General features: G+C 40.4%; 1 protein-coding gene across 4 annotated transcripts in view; it reads right to left on the reverse strand.

Moving 5' to 3' along the window:
• The window catches only part of LOC143940827 (uncharacterized), a 150,522-nt gene that overhangs the window by 99,634 nt on the left and 27,607 nt on the right, over positions 1 to 23,281 (reverse strand). For all 4 annotated transcript variants that reach the window (XM_077462624.1, XM_077462615.1, XM_077462607.1 and 1 more), the window contains exons 4-10: positions 17,651 to 17,803; positions 9,823 to 9,945; positions 9,410 to 9,574; positions 8,488 to 8,670; positions 5,159 to 5,281; positions 2,047 to 2,160; positions 991 to 1,300 (exon numbers count right to left, since the gene is read on the reverse strand). In XM_077462624.1, coding sequence (XP_077318750.1) covers positions 991 to 1,300; positions 2,047 to 2,160; positions 5,159 to 5,281; positions 8,488 to 8,670; positions 9,410 to 9,574; positions 9,823 to 9,945; positions 17,651 to 17,803 — 1,171 coding nt within the window. The remainder of the gene's footprint in view (positions 1 to 990; positions 1,301 to 2,046; positions 2,161 to 5,158; positions 5,282 to 8,487; positions 8,671 to 9,409; positions 9,575 to 9,822; positions 9,946 to 17,650; positions 17,804 to 23,281) is intronic.

A 23,281-nucleotide genomic window follows, 5' to 3' on the forward strand; every position in this document is an offset into this window, starting at 1 on the left:
TGTGGTGGATGTACGACATCTCATTTGCCACAATTCTGCGAGACATGGAGTGAGAGGTTTTCTCCCTGATACGTGGCTAGACCCGGAGTTAGGGTCTTTATGTTCGGTAAGAGGCCATTTGTTACATAAGTGTGGAGCACGCAAAGTGAGCACTACTGTGACAGCATAAGCACCTGTGCAGCACTATTTCCACCACTGCCATTGTATATGGGATTATTTGATTAATCCTAATTCAATAGTTCTGGACTTGGCCCATGAATGCATTTCGTCATGACAGTATTTTTTGATATAACGATATACATACCTATATATCTTTTTTTTTGGACATTTTTATGTTATTTATAAATTGTGAGCACTTTAAGGAATGTAGGTGTCACGATAGCACTACATCTTATTTAATTTATTGCAGCAATTTAACAGCGCAACACAATTTTTTGTGTACCTGCCTTTGAATACTGATGAATTCTGCTCCACATGAACCTCATTTATCAGACATTGGAGTAAACTTTTTATTATTTATAACCAAATCAGTTTCAAACAAACTTAACAAACAATTTAGAATAGAACTATATGCAAAACTTTTTTTGGTTTGGACAGAATAAGGGAAGATGTCTTTTTTTGCCATCTGTGTCCCATTCGGGAGATTCTCCTTTACTTCCGGTCTTCTGGCCAAAACAGAAAGTGAGAGGAAATTCCCCCAAAATGAGGGAATCCCTCGTTGTCACCAGAACTAGTGTCCCCATTGGAAGATACCCTATTGCTGGGAAAACCCAAAATTTTGGACTTTTCAGTTTCACTTTTGATGAGAACAGTAAACATGACAAATAGAGAGTGGGAATCTCTCTTATGGGGTCACAGAAAGCAATAAAACCCGGACAGATGTTACAATCCCTCTCCAGTCTATGCAAAATAAAAAAAAATGACTTTAGTTATAATTTAAATAGTTCCTGCAGATAACAAATATTGATCATCAGGTAAGCAATTCATTACCTTGTAACTTGATCATTTCCTTATCTGCCGTCTCATGGGATCCCGTTCTGACTTCTCCTGGGCTCACCAGGCCTTGCATTTGTTCCTGAAGTTGCTGGATAGTCTGGAATTTTTCCTTTATTTCCACTTCGTGTTTTTCCTGGATATCTTGCAGTGTCTTACTGTGGCGGTCATTCAGCGTACGCGTTTCTGCCTCATGTCTCTCCATCATGTCCTTAAGCTGAGCTCTCATTATGTGCTTTTCTGCGTCCAGTTTAGACTGGAGGTTCTCTTTTTCGGACAGCAGACGTCTGCATCTTTCATTCATTTCCTGCAATATCAAATGAGTCACCTATTGTTTAAAATCACTAATGGTGCACATTCAAAAGCCAGCTATCTTAGGTTGAAATCATGACACTATGAAAGCACAAAAGGAAAAAAAAAAAATGAAACACGGGTGGGCTAATTAGAAATGGACCAGAACTCAGAAAGAGCAGATGATTAGCTATCCTATAAGGAATATTTAGAAATGTCAAAGTGGTTGTAAAGGCTCAGGGTTTTTTTTTTTACCCTTGTGTATTTTATGCATCAAGGTAAAAAATCTTCTGTGTGTAGCAAATCCCACCACCCTAGCCCCCCCAATACTTACCCAAGCCCCATCCGGATTCAAACATGTGCAAGAGAGCAGTAGCTCTCCCAGGTTTCTAACTCCTCATTGCCAAGGACAGCAGCAGGAGCATCTGTTTACACAGCTCACAGGAACAAAGCCGAAGCTGTCAATCAGCTGGAAGTCCCTCATCTGTGTCCAATTTATGTCTTTGTGTCAGGAAAACTGGGAGGAATGACACAGCAGACATGACACCTAGTGCTCTGGACTGAGACAAGTACACACTTTAGAAGGATATGCTTTGTTAATCTTTCATGTCTGAGGTTTACAACCACTTAAACAGTGAGACTCCGGTAAGCGGATCTGTGATTGAATAGAATAAAATAACTACAAATCTCATGTACTGTACACCACGTTATGAAAGAATGTCCATACATCATCCCATTAATGTGGGAAATTCAGCTACTTACAGCGATCTGTTGATCCTTATTATCGAGCTCCTTTTGTAAAACATCAATCACCTGATTCTTGCCTGATAACACCTCTTCTTCCTCATGCAGCTTCTGTTTCAGTGCCTTGAGCAGCTGTTAAAGACAGAAGATCCTATATAAAAATCAAAGGGCGGCTTCCCTATTGTAAAATCTGCACCAAATACATGAAGAGACATCAGAAAAAAAATTCTTGCAGGCCAGTCAAGTTCCTCCTCCCCAAACTCTCTCATCCATGTCTTTATGGACATTGCTTTGTGCACTGGCGCACAGTCATGATGGCACAGGAAAGGGCCATCCCCAAACTGTTCCCACAAAGTTGGGAGAATGAAATTGTCCAAAATGTCTTTGCTGACGCCTTAAGAGTTCCCTTCACTGGAACTAAGGGACCAAGCCCAACCCCTGAAAAACAAACTCACACTATAATCCCCCCTCCACCAAATGATTTGGATCAGTGCACAAAGCAAGGTCCATAAAGACATGGATGAGCGAGTTTGGGGTGGAGGAACTTGACTGGCCTGCACAGAGCCCTGTCCTCAAATTGATAGAACACCTTTGGGATGAATTAGAGTGGAGACTGCGAGCCAGACCTTCTCTTTCACATTAGTGCCTGACCTCACAAATGCACTTTTGGAATGCATAGACACACTCTTAAACCTTGTGACAGTCTTCCCAGAAGAGCTGAATCTGTTATAGCTGCAAAAGGTGAGAAAACTCAATATTGGACCCTACAGACTAAGACTGGGATGCCATTAAAGTTCTGTGCGTGTAAAGGCAAGGGCCCCAATACTTTTGGTAATATAGTGTAGATTAGTGTTTGGAAAGAGCAGGCTTGGCCCCTGAAACGCGATGGCAGTTTTTTTTTTTTTTAACCGTAAACCATTAAAAAGGTATTTGAGTAGTGCTAAAAATGCAATAAAGTGTAATAGCAAATTAAAAACCCTTGTGTAGGTCTACCATCTTGTCCCCAACATCCTTGGACAGCTCTTTGGTCTTGGTCATGGTGAAGAGATTGGAATCGGATTGATCAATTGCTTTTGTGGACAGGTGTCTTTTATATAGGCAACAATAAAAAGCTGAGATTAGGAGCACTCCCTTTAAGAGAGTGCTCCTAATCTCAGCTCGTTACCAGTATAGAAGACATCTGGGAACCAGAAATCTTGCTGATTGATAGGAGATCAAATACTTATTTTACTCACTGAAATACGTTTTTCTGGATATTTTTGTTGTTATTCTGTCTCTCGCTGTTAAAATAAACCTACTATTAAAATTATAGACTGATCATTTCTTTGTCATGGGGGCAAACGTACAAAATCAGCAGGGGATCAAATACTTTTTCCCCTCACTGTATTATCCTCTTGTGGTCTCTCCTGGAGCATTTTATTATAGTGTTGCAAAGTGGGAGTGTGGGGAGCTGCTGGAGAATTGGATCCTTTTACTTTCTACTCGATGGTCACTTGGGGGCTAAAAGGTTCTGGTGAGCCCATATACATATATATTTTTTCACTTGGTGGAGCAAAGCAATTGGAAGATTTGGACACTATAATTCCTGAAGGAGCACCGTGTTTGGCTATCCTTAAAGATATATGGACTATTTATGCTATTATTTGCTCTGACACTTTTTTGCATTTTTTGTATTGCTTTATTTCTAGGTTGTTGACACAAGTTCTTAAAGATGTAATAGATTACACATTTTAGGCTGATTTTAACCACTTGAGCCCCTGAAGATTTTTCCCCTTAATGACCAGGCCATTTTTTGCGATACAGCACTGCGTACCAAAATAAAATTGACTTCTTTTTCCCCACAAATAGAGCTTTCTTTTGGTGGTATTTGATCACCTCCGCGGTATTTATGTTTTGTGCTATAAACAAAAAAAGAACAAAATACGCAAAAAATTTAAAAAACAAAAACAAAAATTTGCTCATCAGTTTAGGCCAACATGTATTCTTCTAGATATTTATTTGAAAAAAAAAAAAAAAGTCGCAATAAGTGTATATTAATTGGTTTGTGCAAAAGTTATAGAGTCTACAAAATAATGGATTTATAGCATTTTTTTTTTTTTTTTTTTTTTACTAGTAATGGTGGCGATCATTATTAGCAGGACTGCGACATTGCGATTGACAGATCGGATACTTTTTGGGACCATTGACATTTATACAGCGATCAGAGCTAAAAAAAATAGCCACTGATTACTGTATAAATGTCACTGGCAAAGAAGGGGTTAATACTAGGGGGCAATCAAGGGGTTAAATGTGCTCCTTCATGAGTGTTTCTAACTGCGGGGGGAGGGGACTGACTGGAAGAGGAGACCTATTGCTGTTCATAATTACTAGTAACAGCAGATCTGTATCTCCTCCCCTGTCAGAACAGGGATTTGTGTGTTTCCAAAAACACAGATCCCCTTTCTGGCTCTCATGCCCAGGATGGGGGGTAGCCAGCCAAATGCATTGGGTCCCCCGCCACGCAGGGGGCACGTGCGCCTATTTGGTTTTTAAAGGAGCCGACATACAGGTACTGCGATTCACAGGAGCGAGCCAACCTGCCGCCATAAATATGCATGAGCTGGTTGGCAAGTGGTTAAGGGGCAGTGCCTTTCTTTTTCTTTTTATCTTGATTATCACTATAGTGTGGTTGATACTATTAAAGGGGTAGCAGTCTTATATTGATCTATATAGGTTTAGGCACTCATTTTGTTTCTTTGGTGCCCTTATATCTATTTGTTATCATTAAAGGAATTTGGACTCTTACATTCAGTTAGGCGCTCCTTTCTGTTATTTTTTGCTTTGGAAGTTTTTACTGCAGTCTGTGACCCAACTGGAGAGACTTCTCATTTACTATCAGGGCAGAAAGTGATGGGAAATCTCTACAGTGAGGATCACAACAAAACACCTCTTTTTAAGTAAAAGGGAGACAGGGGAGAGAAATCATGTAGGACAACGCCTTTCTCTTGGAGTGATGCCAACACATTTTACTTCATACCAGCCGATGGTGATCCCCATAAAGGCATCTTACAAAAAAAACGTATCTTCAAGATAAACAAAATGTTTTACTGCCACGTGGCATCAGGATTTCCAATTTTGGCACACAGTTTACCTGGTGAAGGTCAGCGGTGGCATCAGATTTAGCAGCAAGCTTGAAAATCTCCTGATCGTGTTTTTGCGATAACTCCTTCATCTCTTTCTCCTTTTCCAGAATCATATTCTGATATACCCGAATCTGGAAGCATAGATCATATATGCAAATATTGGTTTTATGTAGAATCCATGAAAAATCTTATAAATGAATGCAGCATAATATAATTAAATAATAGAAGAGCGCAGACAATGTTAAACAAGAGAACTTCATTAAAAAAATAATTAGGCCCCTTTCACACATGCGGACATTATGTCTGTATTTCATCGATCTGTTTGCGGATGAAATACGGACATACATGCATTTCTATGGGATAGCGGGTGTCTGCAGGTGAACATCCGCAGACACCCGCTATCGTCCGCCTCCGCTATTGTCCGATTCTGCAGACGGAGGAAAATCCTATTTTTCTATCCGTCTGCAGAGCGGATCAGATGAACACAGACAGACGGTCCGTGTTCATCCGATCCCCCATAGAGGAGAGCGGAGAGCTGACGGGGGCGGTCCCTGCACAGTGTGCCGGGACCGCCCTGTTATCACCCGGCTCAGCGGGGACAACAGAGCGATTCCAGTTGAGCAAGCGGATCATCACGGGGCGGATCATTACTGATCCGTTCCGTGTGAAAGGGGCCTTAAAAATAAATTAATTTTGTTTTCAAAAAGCTTTTTCAACAGTACAAAATTTTTAAATGGATGAAGCAAATTTGCCATCTTTCAGAGCGTATGTTAATTTTAACTTAACATACGTATAACTCCCAATAGGATTCAACTGACATTGCAGGGGATGCGTGTGTAATCAGGTGGGCAAAGATTTTGACAGGAGGCACCAAAGAGCAGCACAACCCAGTTAATTTACACAATCTTATCAATGTGTGATAATGCATTAAAAGACCCTCATTCTATACAGGCAGTCCCCGAGTTACGAACACCCGAGTTATGAAGGACTCCTACTTACGAACGGCCTCAAATGCCGGCCACTTGTGCTCCACGCTGGTCCTGGATACCTCCGGACAGATCCCATGCTGCAGTACTACATGGCCAGAAGAGCCCCAGGTAACATAACAAGCGCCCGGAACATCCCACATCCATGCACAGGCAGATGTTACACTTACAAATGCAGTGTTCTGACCGGAAGTTACACTTACAAATGCAGTGTTGCGACTTATGAACAACTTCGACTTACGAACAAACCTACAGTCCCTATTGTGTTCATAACCCGGGGACTTCCTGTACATGCTTGTACAATGGGGCTGTTATATTTGCTCATGACATGTGCAGGTTATAATCCTTTGTGCCTTACTGGGCTAAAAAAAAAGACTGTAGTTTCTAATGACTGGTAGCCAAATAAAATTTAACCTAGGCTTATTAAAGATATCGTTCTGCCCCTGTACAAATCATTAACAAGACCCTCATCTGGAATTCGCAGTTCAGTTTTGGGCACCAATTCACAAAAAAGGACATCAGGGAACTGGAGAATGTGCAGAGAAGGGCAACCAAACTGATAAGAGGCATGGATGAGCTCAGCTATGAGGAAAAATTAGAGGAACTGAATTTATTCTCTCTTGAAAAAAGGAGATTAATATATGTATGAAAACTGATGGGAACCGATGAGAAACTATTAGTTTACATAATTTTCACATCAGTTTTTATGCGCCTCAGTTATGTGCCCTATTCTCACCAATGTTGATGTCATGTCAGTTTTCTTTTCCCCATGCAGGAAACTGCGCATACGTTGCAGATTCTTGCGCAGAAAAAATATGCACGGTGTGGTGTAAACAGGGCACATACAGAACTATTGTTTATGTTTATTTTTTTAACCCTTGCAGAATGCGTGCAGAAAAACTGACATCTCTGCACCATGGTGTGAACAATTCCATAGGGGGGTTATGTATAAATACATAAGTGGTCTATATAGTGAACTTGGTGTTCAGTTATTCACTTTAAGGTCATCACAGAGGAAAAAGGGGGCACTCTACGTCTGGAGGCAAAGAGCTGTGAAAATGTGGAATAAACTCCCTCCAGAGGTGGTTCTGGCCAGCTCAGTAGATTTTTTTTTTTTTTTTTTTTAAAGCAAAGGCCTGGATTCTTTCCTAAATGTACATAATATAACTGGATACTAACATTTATAGGTAAAGATGATCCAGGGAACATCCCATTGGATTGCAAATTGGATCATGCTTTGCTGGGGGTTTTGACTTCCTCTGGTGGATCAACTGTGGGCATGGGATTGTGTATATAGGATAGCAAAAAAAAAAAAAAAAAATGTTTGTTTTCCCCTTTTTATTGGTTGAACTAGATGGACTTTGTGTCTTTTTCTGGTACAATACATTTTGAGAAAATCAATGTCAGAATACAGGCTTGAAAAAAAGGAAGGCAAAGCGGTCCCACACAGGGGAACAAAACATCACTTTTCATGTTAATACAAACAAAATATTTTTTTTAAATGTAATGGCAAACAGTAAAAAGCATGCGGCGACAGAGTCGGAAGTGGGAATAAGTAACTGGACTCGGAGGTTGTGTCTTTTTTTTCAACGAGACTAACTGTGGGATGGAGGAGATTGAACACTTTTTAGTTCATGATAAAGGACACTTTTTAAATCAAAATAATAATGTGATTTAGTAATGTCAACATATGCCACATTTATTCATGTGAAGTGTGTCATTTCACCCACAAGAGAAATTGTAGTTATAAATGCATCTCAAAAAATTGGAATATCATCAAAAACTTAATTTTAGTAATTCAATTCGAAAAGTGAAACTCTTATTATTGAGTGCATACTATAGTGTACCGGACATACTTTTCAGTAAGTCAACATTTCTGTATTAAAAACACTTTTTTTTTTTATTGGTCTTATGTGATATTCTAATTGTATGAGGTACTGAATTTGGAGTTTTTACTACCTTTATGCCATAATCATCAAAATTAAAAGAAAGAAATGCTTGAAACATATCACTCTGTGTTTAATGAATCTATATTATAATATGAGTTTCACTATTTGAATTGAATTACTTGAAATAAATGAATCTGTATATAGATAGAGCCTGGTGGGCTAAGCCAGGCTCTTGCTTGTTATAGGTTATAGATATTTAAAACAGTTTGATCCCTAGCCAAACTTCCTAACTGGTCCTGTCCACTTAGGGATTTAGGAAGATAGGCGTTTAGTCCACATAAAAGTTTAGGAAAATACCTAAATGAAAATGATTGTGCCTGGAGTTAATCTTTAACGATAGGTTCACTTTAAAAGCGTATATGTATAGTGAACACAAGTAAACAGCCTGAAGAGATCACTCACATTTTCCGTGTACATTGCCTCCTTCTCCTGAAATTGGCTCTTCTCTTTGTTAAGAAGAGCTTTCAAGCTTTCTGTCTGCTCACGAAGGAGGCTGTATTTCTCTTCACTTTCTCCCACCTTCCTATTCAAGTTATGGATGAGGATCTGCAGGTCCTGGTTGGAATCTTGTGAGGATGCTGGGCTCTGGATAAACAGATGGGATAAATATGAAGACTGCTTGTTCAAGAATAAAAAAACAAAAAAACAAACAAAAAAAAAACAAAAAACAATGCAATGATAATTTTAAGTGAAACTTCACAGCAAGGTATCTTGCTACAACATATTAGGAATAATTATGGAAGCATTAAAGCAGGAGTAAACCCGCTGATAGATAGATAGATTATATATATATATATATATATATATATATATATATATATATATATATATATATATATATATATATATATATAATCCATTATTTTTTTTTATTTTTTTTACACCTGTAAAGGAAAAGGCATAATGAGCTAGTATTCACCGCATACTAGCTCACTATGAAATACTTACCTTGGAACGAGGCGCCGGCATCTCACTCGGTCCCCGCCGAGGGAGCTGACATGTTCCCTCAGCGTGTCTTCTGGGTATCGCGGCTCCAGCGCTGAGTGGCCGGAGCCGCGATGCCGTCACTACCGCGCATGTGCGTGGTAGTTTTGTTCCCGGCAGGGTCTGCCGAACTTTCAGCCGAGAATCCCCGGTGCGCATGCGCCGCTGAAGTCAGCGGCTCATTGCGAGGGGAATATCTCATAAACCGTACAGGTTTAGGAGATACTCTTTTTACCTACTTATTATAGGCTTACCTGTAGGTAAAAGTTACAAAAACGACTATACAACCGCTTTAACTACTATACAATTTACAAGCCTATGGGGAAAACACACACTGTACCTTCACATTTACGCCTGCAACGACTGCATCTTGAGAGAGATTTGAAGCCGCAGATATCTGCAGCTCAACAATGTATGCTTCCTTTTCAGCCAATTTTTTATCCTTCGTCACAAGCATGGCATCCATTTCAGACCCACGCAGACGCTGTGCTTCCAGTTCTGCCTCCTGAAATGAAATTTAGAGGACAGATTTAGCCACACTGTAGTGGGAAAACCGGTGCTAAGCTACTGTTGGATACCACACTAGTACCATTCTGGTTAGTCATAACGCTGGGAGTACCCACTAGATGCCCCAAAGTTGTAAAGCAAATACTATCCTTTTACAGCCTTGTATTCTAAAGACTCCAAACAAGTAACCAAACACAGAAAACATCTTATTAACGCTGGCATTTTATACCAAGAATTATCACAAACCTTTTTTTGCAGTGCCTCATTTTTTGTTGTCAATTGAGATTCCAATTCTTCCACTCGTTTCCGCAACACTAGAATCTTCCCTCGATTTGCAGAGGCATTCTCCTGCTCTCCTTCTCCAGGACCCTGGGACAAAAAAAAAAAAAAAAAATGTATAGATGCCTTAAGAACCTAAGAAGAGATCTGTAATCTGAAAATTTTCTCCTGCCAAAATCAAAAAGTCATAGTGTATACCTAAAAAAAACAAAAAAAAAACTGGATTATGGACAGATTTTACCTTTTTCATATCCCATTGCAAATAACTGTTGACCCTGACAGGTTTCGGCTGCGTGTTATATTTCCAGAGGAGGGCCAACAAAGCTTTCTAGAAACCATTAAAACTCCTGGCTCTGTACTACATTCTACCTAATGCAGCTAAGCACACCTTATACTGATTTATTGGAAAAGGATAATATATAAATGGATGCTGAGGGTTGGATAGCCGCCTGTAAGGATAAATGTGAATGCCTTAACAATGGGCTACCTGGATGCATTATACCTCGGGAGCAAACACTAGGCAACCTTAGACGGCTAACTCAGGTAGTAGTTCAGTCTATTGATACCCTTGTTTTTCAGATTACTAGACCACAGGGATATGCTGAAGGCATAAATACCATTGATTGTTGGGCTCGCATCCCACCAGGATACGATCAGGTTCTTGTTGTTTATGTTCCCTTTTATGGCATAAAGTGGTAGCTTGGCTGTGATTATAATTATGTAGTCACATTCTTTTTTTTTTTTCTAATAAACAGTCTTTATTGCCATATGCAAGTATTTATACAGCAAACAATATACAGTTGGCAAAGTTGTACATAGCAAAAATTGCATAGCTAAGTTACAATTTAATACCAACATCCAGATCATCCAATACTCCCTACTGTACCTGCTTCTACATTCACATAGGACATTTACAAAGAGCCTCAACCAATATAGAATAGCAAGATTACCATAATCGCATATAGCATTCCTGTGCACAAAATATATATATATATATATATAACAAACACCAGAGTGAGCCCCAATCCACCCAATCAAAAAACAGTACCAGAGTTCTATAGTACTCTAGGACAGCAGAGGTATCAGGCATACGGAGTACTCCACTTGCACAAAGACCCTACAGGTACAAGACTTTAGTCCCCAATGGGGTGGTTTGCCCTTGTTTCAGATGAGTCCACCCACCTGGACCATTTTATTTTATTTATTTTTTTCGAAAAATATTTGGCCACCCCCTAAGCCTCATATGTCATCTCATATAGCAGGAGAGTCACATTCTTTACCAATAGCATTCTCAACATAGATTGGTTTTCCTCTTTACCTGTGTCTACAGCATGAGCTTCTAATCCTTCTAGTACTGTATAAAGCTACCTCGGACTGATGGGCTATGAGAAGTAATGACACAGATTATGTTTGCTCCTATTTCTCACTTTTTATCACTTTATTGGTTTATCGTCTGCGTATTTTCAAGCCCTTCTCATTTTTTACATCTTTCAATACCTTGGTTGTTACCAAATGTACACAGTGAAGTGACATAATGTGATATGATCTGAAAATTCCACTCCGTGTAACCCCATTTCTTGTATTATTTTTCATATTCTACAAAGAAAGTAGTATGTCTAGGTCATGTTCTTGAAAACATAAAAAAATATATTTAAAAAAAAAAATAATAATAAATAAAAACCTCCTGGCTCCCACTGAAGACATCCATATGCTGTTGACCCTGAACTTTGCTGCTGTCAATTATGGACATACATCAATGCCTTCTCCAATGCAAATGCACACAAGCTCCGACAGTGCCACGTAAAGATCAGTCCCAACAGTTCCTCTCCTCTGGATTTTGGGAGCAGGTAGCAAGTCTAATCCAGTAATAGGATAACTTCCTCCTATGATATAATTTCCTAAAAAGTCCACATCCACCACCCAGAGAGAAAGGGCAGGTAACAGGGGTTAGAGGTCATGTGACCGCAGATAAAGAATTAGCAAAGAACGTTATTTACCTTACAATTTTTAATACATTGACATAAGAGACTGACAAAGCAATGCTAGAGGATATAAGATTATCTATAATATGTAGCCATGTCAGTCCCTTACTGGAGCTGGTTCCTACTTGCGAAACAAAATGACACCCCAGCTCCACTGCCAATATGAAAAGTCCACGAGCTGTGATCCGGTGCTCTAGCCAGGACGTTCAGGCCCCAAATATAATACTTGAATCAAAAAGGGCTGGCAACACGGATGCTCTTGAATAAAAGTCCTTTATTGGTTACATGGGTACAGGCTATACGTTGACGCATTTTGGCTAAGACACCTTCATCAAAGCAGGACTTATCCGTACGTATCTCTAGGAAAGGGGAGTGCATTTGACATTTCCCTCTTATTTGAGGGCTTTGTACATTAAGAATTATTTGATTTTCCAGTATAAATATGCATCTTACCCCTGATGATTGGCAGTCAGCCATGAAATGCATTGTGTATACAACTAAGGGTACCTATACAAGTTTATTTCAATATCATTATCTACTGTTTATATACTTATGTGACTTTTTTTTTCACCTATGATCTGTAATTTTATTTATACATTTAATTGTGTCTATTGTAGTAAATATGTCCATTGATTGACTGATTGCTTGAAATCTACTATTAAAATTATGTTAATATTGTTCTTATGATTATATTAAAAATTATATAGTATCTATATATCTATTTTATCATGCCTACAAATATCTTGGACTACCCCTAGGGGATTATGACACCAAAACAAATTTAATTTATCCTAAAAACAATTCTCAGATGTTCATACATAATTTTACTAACTACAATGTCATGCCCTATTTAAAGTCCCATTTTCCTTTCCTATACCTTGTTAGATGTATCCCTTCTATCAACTTTAAGCAAGAGACATCTGGGTTACTGATAGAGAAAATTTAGGCTGGATTCACACCTATGCATTTTTAGTACTTTTTGCATTTTGCAGATTTGCAATACAGTCCATTTGACATGGTTTCCTATGGAACACGTTCTGTAGTGCAAATCTGCAAAATGCACTAAAAATGCATAGGTGTGAAGTTTGTATTGCATACACACGATCTGACTTTTTAGGCAACAAACACGAACGTAGTGACGTTTCATCGCACCGACGACACTTCAAAAGAGGACGTTCAATTACTCCAGTGCCACCTTTGGTCAACTTCTGTATTGTTGTCTGATCTTTTGCATTGGTTCTGAGCATGCGTGTTTGTACTTTGTACAAAAGTCCGATGGTTTTGTGTACACACGATCGGACTTTGCTCCATCTAACTTATGTTGTCAAAAAGGTTTGTCTGTTCACATAGCCAACAAAAGTCAGATGAAAACGGAAAAAGTTTGTCCGATGGAGCGTACACATGGTCGGATGTTGCTCCAAAACAGCTCATTTGCATGTTATCAAAAAGTCCGATTGTGTGTACGGGCTTTTAGACTTTAAAAAGAGAAGTATCTGATTTTTTTTTCTTTCTAATCATACTTACTTAGGTGAATACATTTATAAGTAGAGATAGGGGAAAGCACTGCGCTAAAATCAAATATACATAAAGGAGCACAGCAGCCAACACTCAAACAAACAAAGTTCAACAAACAGAAATAAAAAATAGTGTAGCGCTTCTAAAGTGAACATATGTTGAAAGAATGATCATATAACAAAGATCATATAGATGTGTAGATTAGCAAAATAAAGTCCAAGTAATGGGTGTAAGCTTCCGTGGAAGGGCCGGCACAATGGTGATCAGACCGTATCAAAATGCGAGGCAAATCCCATTAAACGGATATGTCCATATACAACAGCTTGTCTGGAAACATTAGGAAAGAATAGATGGATACTTCTTACCAGATCTGTTGGACTCACACAGTCGTATGACGGTTGAGTCAATAAGGCTTGAGGTCACAATCTGGGACCGAGGGGTGGATCGAAGGAGGTTCGTCAGCCTGGTGGGGAAACTCCAAGAGACCGTATGTCCAATGATGAATCTCACCGATGGAACTTCAGAATGGTTAGGAAATCCAACTCGGATATAGCCCACTGCACTCCGATACTCCGAATACCCCAAAATGAGGGGGAAGATGTTTAAAGGGTTTGGACCAAAAAAGGAAAAAGAAAGAAAAAGCTCCACATGGTGCGGGTCAGGCGATAAAAAATGATAATTTATTAAAAGTCAAAAGGGTAACAGATGACTTGGTGATCACAAAGCAATAAGGTAAAAGTAAAAGTAAAAGCAATGTGGGGTGCCAACAGCTAGCCCGACGCGTTTCGACACATATGTCTTCACATATGCCCCTGTCGAAGACATATGTGTCGAAACGCGTCGGGCTAGCTGTTGGCACCCCACATTGCTTTTACTTTTACCTTATTGCTTTGTGATCACCAAGTCATCTGTTACCCTTTTGACTTTTAATAAATTATCATTTTTTATCGCCTGACCCGCACCATGTGGAGCTTTTTCTTTCTTTTTCCTTTTTTGGTCCAAACCCTTTAAACATCTTCCCCCTCATTTTGGGGTATTCGGAGTATCGGAGTGCAGTGGGCTATATCCGAGTTGGATTTCCTAACCATTCTGAAGTTCCATCGGTGAGATTCATCATTGGACATACGGTCTCTTGGAGTTTCCCCACCAGGCTGACGAACCTCCTTCGATCCACCCCTCGGTCCCAGATTGTGACCTCAAGCCTTATTGACTCAACCGTCATACGACTGTGTGAGTCCAACAGATCTGGTAAGAAGTATCCATCTATTCTTTCCTAATGTTTCCAGACAAGTTGTTGTATATGGACATATCCGTTTAATGGGATTTGCCTCGCATTTTGATACGGTCTGATCACCATTGTGCCGGCCCTTCCACGAATACATTTATAATCCCGCCAGCTCTAAGACTGAGAACCGTGCAATCAAACACCACCGATCGCTTGGTTCTCAGAGCTCCCTGAGTGGAGAGTTGATGGCTCTCTGCTCTCACTGGAGCGCTGGGCTGGGGAGGGGGTGGAAGTGTCTGGCACAGGCTCTTAATGGCTCACCGAGTGGCTGAACCGGGTGATGGTCCAGGCATGTGGGCTGATCTCGGCCATGTGGTCGTGATCTTTCCAAAGCCTGGACCGGCTCTGTGATGTCAGCCGACAGAGAGCTTAGTTGCTTTTAGGTATTCAATGCAGCCCTAGCCTCAAACTATTTAAAAGTCACCCTGTTGCCAGGTGGGATTATTTACAGTTATAGCCTTCTGTAAAAAAATAAGTTTTATGTTTACTTCTGCAGTGGGTGGTGCATTGAAGCTTAGCTCTCTTGAAAAACGTTGGCGCTACTATCAGACACTTCTGGGTGCGATGGATAACATGTTACCCTAGCCAACCCCAGTATCACTTCTGCAAGCAAAACTTCAATATACCTCCCACCAGACAAAAAATTCTGGAGGCTGATGCTATAAATTCCACCACCTAGCGACAGAATTGTTTTAACAAACCATATGTCTCTACTTAAAGTGGTTCTAAAAAGTCAATTTTTTACCTTAATGCATTCCTAACATTAAGGAAAAAACACCCCACTGAGCGTTTCCCTCCTCCCCTTCCTATCCCATCACACCTACGTGGCTCTCATCACCACTGCAGCACCACTCCTCTACTTCGTGGTCTCACAAGAGACATAGGCTTCTGCTGCTGTCAGTCAAACTCCTGTGAGGTGGGAGCAGGTGGCACGGCTTAACAGCGCTGTATGTGTCTACGGGCACACACAACCCATCACGGGAGTGCACCTGCATGGCTTGCTCTTGAGGCACTCGCGGGGCAGAAAAGGTGGAGGGGGACCACCAAAGAAAAGGTAAGGTGTTGCAAAGTGCAAGCAAGTATAAATTCTTATTTTAAAAAACATCCTTTAGAACCACTTTAAATTTATAAAATCTCGTAGAAGAAATTTAGTGTACCGAACCAAATAATGGGAATGATGCAAACACCTGCAATGACACCCCATACCTTTCTTTCCGAATTCGTCTTTCAATTAAAAAAAAAAAAAAAAAAAAAAAGCTGGATACACATTATACAGTTTGTGTTGTTCAATTTCCTTTAGGATTATCAGCTATGTAGTGCAAGGGCCTGCCTGATTGCATACAAATGAAAGTGTTTAGGTTTAACCTCATATCATATGGTTTTGGTAAATTTAAAGAAAAATTGTACAAGAAAATTGTATGGTGTGTATCTAGCTTTACTCTGTCTTACATCCTCATAGTTGTATATCTGCAGTGTGAGATCTAAGGCACTTCAGAATTCACAATGTTCAATCTCCTGTGCCAAGTAGTGGGCCCCAACGCAATTATAGTCTCTCGGCCAGACACATATGTAAGGATAACACACACCTCGCTGCCCTTAAAAGACTGGGGAAGTCTGATAACACTAAAAACATTGAACAAAACAGAGAGCGCACAGGCCTAGCGCATAATCCTTAGTAAATGTCTTTAATAAATACAGGGGTAAGTATCATACTCCCAAAAGCTTGTAACATAGCTTGTCCAAAGTACCTATTGGCTCGGATGAAGAGGGAAACCTCGAAACACGTCCGCCTTTGGTACTGCAATATAGTCCTTTGAGATGTGGGCACTCCTATGTAGACTTTAGCTGATGGTTTTATGACAAGCTAAGTTACAAGTGGTTGTGAGTATGATACAGAGGTATTTATTAGACATTTACTAAAGATAATGCACAAGGGCCTGTGCTCCCTGTTTCATGTTTTTAGTGAGATCTAAGCCTCTGTACACACGGTCGGAGATTTCGACAACCAAATCCGTCGGATTTTCTCCGTCGGATTTTGTCCGTCGGATCTTGTCCGAAACTGTTGCATACACACGGTCTGACTAAATTGTCGAAAAATCCAATCTTTCAGAACGTGATGACGTAATTTCTTTACGATGGGACTAGATTCAGGCTAGTAGCCAATAGCTTTGATGTAGGAATTTGATCTGAGCATGCGTGGCACTTGGTCCGATCAAAATTCTCTACACATGATCGGATTACATCCGACCGGCCCAGTTGGTCGGGAAATATTTCACACATGTTGGAAAATTGGGTCCGACTGAGATTCGGATGGAATCAGTCCGATGCATACCACACACAGTCGGATTATCTGATGACACGGTCCGATAAGACGCATTCCGACTGATTCTCCGACCGTGTGTACGCGGCATAAGGCATTGCTGCCTCTACTTGTCTCACCAGAATTGGAGATGTCATTACTGTGCTGTTCAATGCTCTCCTTGCTGGAGAGAAAACTGTACCTGAGGACCTGAGTTGCAAGGATTTCCCAGCATCTGCTTTATTCATTCTGTGGATCAGTCACCAGGGTAGCATCACTGACACAAGGACCAAAGCTTTGCTAAGAAGGCCACCTCCACAAAGATAAACAGTGCAGAACAAGGCATGATAAAATCAGTAAAAGGGGAGAGATCAGATGCAGGGAGCCTAAAGGGAACACTGGAGCCTGTGCTCAAAAAAAGCAACATAAAGTCTTAGGCCTAGAAAACACAGTTCAGCTCCTCTTTAGGTAGGTGGCATTTCAGTTGTTCAAGTGTCTAGATTCCTCACGTTGGGGGACAGCCTAATTCATTCATTGAGGTGTTTAAAACAGGTATATTATCTTATAATACTAATATAACATTTGGTGTAGTATGTTAATATTTCACACAGGTCCCATCCTTCCTCCCAGAATTCCTGGTCATAGAAATAGTTAAAAACCTGAAAGGTCATTTTAGGGTAAGCAGCACTTGGAAAGTTCCAGGTAAACTCTTACCTTTTTGTTTTTGTTCTCAGATTTCTTTCCTGGTGTCCCGGGTGAAGCCAGCTGCTTCTTCAGTTCTTCTAGTTGAGAAGTTAATGATGCAATCTTGGCTTTGCTCTGGAGCTTGGCTTTAGAGACCTTGGCTTCTGATGATTCCTTTTCCTCCTGCATAGCATTATCACATGAATGTGAAGTGAACCTGGCACTGTGGTATGCAGCTTTCGCTAACAAGCAACACAAGTTCATACATTGCTTCCGAATGTTTTGGGACACATAATAGTAAATAATACACCAGAAAGATCATAAATATATTGGAAAGCAGATACAATCCAAGGCTGGCACTAATAATATCAAGCTTTCTTCAATAATTCACCTTAAAATCAAATTTGAACTTTTTTCTGCATGTCAGATTGTCACGTAAAAGCCATCAAATAGACCAACTGCTCTCACTGCCGCAGCACATCTGCATGCCCTTCGTATCGCAGCCTAAAAGAATCCCATTAAATACTCCAACTGAAATAGCAGCAGTGCGCCTGCGAGGGAATACAGCCATCTGTAATTGGATTTGATTTATTTGTACTACTCGCATACATATCCACACATCGTTCTGTAGATTATCTTAGCAGTTCATAATGTTGAATATCTGACAGGGGTTTCTATCATTGTTCCAGCATAGGCCCTCTGCGGCAAGTTCATTTAGAGTATTTGATAGCATTCTTTTAGTCTGCGATATGCAGGACGCGCAGGCGCATTGTGGTGGCAAGAGCAGTTGGTATATTTGATGCCTTTTACGTGACAATCTTGTGCACATGCCCGCTGCGCTCTTGCGCATGGGCAATAGAGCCAACTCTTCAAAAACTACTTCCGTTAATGACACAATTGGAGTTTTTGATGGGTTGGAGATTTTGACAGAATACCAACACTGTAAGCCGGACCTTCAGGAGCGCATGCACCGATGTCATCGGCTACATGCAATCTGAATATCTCCTAAACTATGCAGGTTCAGGAGATAGTCACAGTACCTACAGGTAATCCTTATTATAGGCTTACCTGTAGGTACAAGTGGTAGTACAGAGTTTACTACCACTTTAAATAAGTTCACCTTTCAAAAAAATAAAAAATAACTGCACAATTTTATTTTTTTTTGCAGGTAAAAAAATAAAATTAAAAAAAATTGCATTTTATTTTTTCTTTTAGGAGCATGGAAAGCATTGCACTGGTGATCAGCAGATCCTGGGTGCCCTGCAGGACTGCTGCAGATTGTCAGTGTGAGCTGTCTGTCCGTTCATCGTACAGTCATACAGTTTAACACTGACAGGTAGAAACAATGAACTACCACAGAGCTCAACAGCGCTGTGGTAGTTCATTGAGAACTACAAGCCAACATCCACAAAAGTCGGGACATGTAGCTCATTCATTCACAGAACTCTGAATTAATTCTGGATGGACCCTCTGCACAATGCTACCCCGTTCCCAGCAAACCATGCAATGAAAAACATGGATATTGAGTTCACATATATTGCAATACAGGTTTAAGCTGACCAACTGAATCAAAGTAATCCCTCTTCTGGCCAGTCCCACACTGCCTTGCTACTACTAATACTTTAACGCTGTTGGTCTGCTTAAACTTGTATTACAATATATGAGAACTAAATATCCCTGCAATGTGCAAATGGTCCATCCAGAATTTGTAGTGTTAATAGGTGGTCACACCCCTTTAGCACCCCATAGTTCAAATACATTTACAAGCTATTGGGATTTGAGAACAGGTATATCTTTTCTCTGAATGATGCACCATGTGGGTAGAGCCCCGTACGGCTATGCTCTTTTCAAAAGGCGATAGCTGGTACAGGGAACTTTTCCCCATACTGCTGTCACACAGAGGCAGTAGATTCCAGCTGCAGAAGCGAGAACATGTTATAAGTTCCACTTCCTAAACCAGGTGGTACATGTAACATGTTCCCAAAGCTGAACTTATCCTTTGATGGAAGATTAGGTTCTGAAGGAAAGCAGGCTTTCATTCTACTCCCCACAGACTGAACAAAACTAAAGGACTAGACCAGCTACACGCCGAAGAAAATTCAAACATTAGTAAAATTATTCATCTGGACAACATGAATAGAGAGTCCCTGACTAGGCCGTCCCCAGAGGTTTAGCACTCAAAAGGCTGTCCTTAACCTTCGAGATCTATGATTGCCTCCAGCTTTTTGTGTTAAAATTCATAGGTTCCAGATTCATGTTGTCCAGATGAAGAACAGTACTAGTGCATGAAGTGCAGCCAGTCTTTTCCTTTTGACTTTTTTTTAAATCTACAGCTTTCATTAAACGAACTGATGATCAAGTCATAAACGTTATTGTCAGCCACCGCATTTAATGGGGTGACAACTGTCCCCATTAATGCTCCAGCATTGTCCCCGTCACATATGCCCCTGATGGAGGCTAAAAGTCTCCTTTCACCTATTGCCAACTTTCATTACATGAATACCTGGATATCTGGGATTAAAGGTCACTGGTCAATTACTTCTTTTTATGGGGTAGCAACTGTGTCTCAATTGTGCTCCATTGTGATCTCCCTTTCACATGCACCCCCCCCCCCCCCTACAGGGCTACAAGTGACCCCATGCTAACACGCATTGAGCAGAAATGGTCCGCTGTTTTTATCAGCATGGTGAACCTGAGCAATGATGTGCAGACAACACAAGAGCAAGTGCATGCATGTATGCTGGAAATAACAGACAGGTTGGTGGAGATCAAGAGCAGAGATATAGAATGGGATGTAAAAAAAGGAGAAAACAATTTACAGGAAAAACATTTGGCAACTGTTTACAAAATACAGCGATTCAAACAAAACCGTCACCTAGTTAGGATTTAGATGTACTTTAAAAGCACAGTCCACCTTAGTAATATGTTTAATGTTACATCCATACTTATGGTGAAACATGGTCACAATGACCAGCTCCACACCCTCAAATTGGCCATTCACTTACCTGAATTTTACCTGAATAGGTCTCCTCAAAGCATTCACACATCGACAATATCCATCTACAGGGATCTGCGAATACAATGACTACAAGCCCATCTGCCCCCATGGCACAGGGACTGCTGCATCTCATTGGAAAACAAAGGCTGTGATGTCACTGCACTTGTATTCCAGCGTTTACTTCCTCCAGCCTCTTAATAGAAGGTCTGCACTGCCATATTTACCTGGCTGAGGAAGAGTTTTCAGGAGCTTGTGCACTACATTAATCATGGCTGCAATGCTCTGCAGGCTTCCATGTAAAAAAATTCTAAATGCACATTTTCATTTTATTAAATGTGGGTGTATTTGTTAAACGTTTGCAAAAGGTGGACTATGCCTTTAAAGTACAAGTCAAAATGAAGCAGTTCGCAAGATTAGCAAGCTAATAATTAATGACAAGGAGTTCTCGCTGAATAGGAAACGAGTATAAGACACAAGCTCTGTTGAATCCTAATTTTCTTCCAGGCCTTTCAAATAAGTAACCTAAATGATCGGCCTGTGGCATACAGTTTTTTTTATCAATATACATTATCTCACAAAAGTCAGTACACCCCTCACATTTTTGTAAATATTTTATTATATCTTTTCATGTGACAACACTGAAGAAATGACACTTTACTACAATGTAGAGTAGTGAGTGTACAGCTTGTATAACAGTGTAAATTTGCTGCCCCTCAAAACAACTCAACACACAGCCATTAATGTCTAAACCACTGGCAATAAAAGTGAGTAAACCCCTAAAAGGAAAATGTCCAAATCGGACCCAAAGTGTCAATATTTTGTGAAACCACCATTATTTTCCAGCCTTAACCCTCTTGGGCATGGAGTTCACCAGAGCTTCACAGGTTGCCACTAGAGTCCTCTTCCCCTCCTCCATGATGACATCAAGGAGCTGGTGGATGTTAGAGACCTTGCGCTCCTCCACCTTCCATTTGAGTATGACCTACAGACGCTCAATAGGGTTTAGGTCTGGAGACATGATTGACCAAGTCCACCACCTTTACCCTTAGCTTCTTTAGTAAGGCAGTGGTCATCTTCGAGGTGTGTTTGGGGTCGTTATGTTGGAATACTGCCCTGTGGCCCAGGCTCTGAAGGGAGGGGATCATGCTCTGCTTCAGTATGTCACAGTACATGTTGGCATTCATGGTTCCCTCAATGAACTGTAGCCCCCCAGTGCCGGCAGCACTCATGCAGCCCCAAACCATGACACTCCCACCACCATGCTTGACTGTAGGCAAGACACACTTGTCTTTGTACTCCTCACCTGGTTGCCGCAACACACGCTTGACACCATCTGAACCAAATTAGAGGTCGACCGATATGGGTTTTTCTCTGGCCGATGCCGATATTTAGAAATCATGGCGGCCGATAGCCGATATATGATGCCGATTTTTTTGGGCCGATATGTTATGCCGATTTTATTTTATTTTTATTTTTCCTTTTTTATTTATTTATTTTTTTTTTTTTAATCCCCCTTGATCTAACACACCTTTCCCACTGGGGCGTTTTTCAGGCCCTTTTGGGATAAAAATAGCGCCTGTAAAGTGCCTGCAAAATGGCTCCCCTGCAGTCGGTGTGAAAGACAGAGTGCTTTCACACTGAGGCGATGCGCTGGCAGGATCTTAAAAAAAAAAGTCCTGCAAGCAGCACGTTTGGAGTGGTGTATACCGCTCCTCCACCACTCCTGCCCATTGATATGAATGGGCACCACTGCCGAAGTGCATGCAATGCGATTTGGCAGCAGTGCTTCATGGGCGCATTTAACCTCTTCCTTGGCCGCTAGCTGGGTTATATGTGCCCCACTAGCAGCCAAATAGCACCGCTAAAATGATGGTAAAGAGCCGCTAAAACTTGCGTTTTACCATCAACGCTCCAGTGTGAAAGCGGCCTTCATAAGTGATACAGAAAATTTCTTACATTTAAACATTTATTAAACAAAACAAACTTCCAATCAGTTTACTTGTATGTATGATTTAGATAAAAAAAAAAAAAACCTATATATTAAATAAAAACAGGTAGTCAAAACTTTTGGACGAAAAAAAAAAAAATGGGCTAACTTTACTGTTTTTATTTTATTTTATTTTTAATTTTTTAAATAGTGTATTTTTTCCCCAAAAAAATGCATTTGAAAGACCTCTGTGCAATTGCCGTGTGACATAAAATATTGCAACAACCGCTATTTTATTCCCTAGGATCTCTGCTAAAAAAATATATAAAATTTTTGGGGGGTCTAAGTGATTTTCTGGCAGAAAATACAGGATTTTTACTTGTAAGCAACAAGTGTCAGAAAAGATTTAGTCTTTAAATGGTTAAACTGAGAACTTCTACACACTGAGATGATTTCATTCATTCAAGTGTAAACATTGTATCATTTTGTTCTTTTCTTGGCAGCCTGCCCAGAGAGGAGGAAAGACGTTTCTATGGCAACTTACACTGACTTCTATTAAGTCATTTCAAAGTCCGCTGTGGCCGATGCCGATTATTTAAAAAACGGCAAATATCGGCCGATATATCGGTCGACCTCTAAACCAAATAAGTTTATCTTGGTCTCATCAGACCACAGGACGTGGTTCCAGTAATCCATGTCCTTAGTCTGCTTGTCTTAAGCAAACTGTTTGTGGGCT

Source organism: Lithobates pipiens, unplaced genomic scaffold (genome assembly GCF_037356315.1).
Source record: "Lithobates pipiens isolate NorthernLeopardFrog02 unplaced genomic scaffold, aLitPip1_a1.2 Scaffold_10, whole genome shotgun sequence".
In the NCBI taxonomy this organism is placed as follows: Eukaryota; Metazoa; Chordata; class Amphibia; order Anura; family Ranidae; genus Lithobates; species Lithobates pipiens.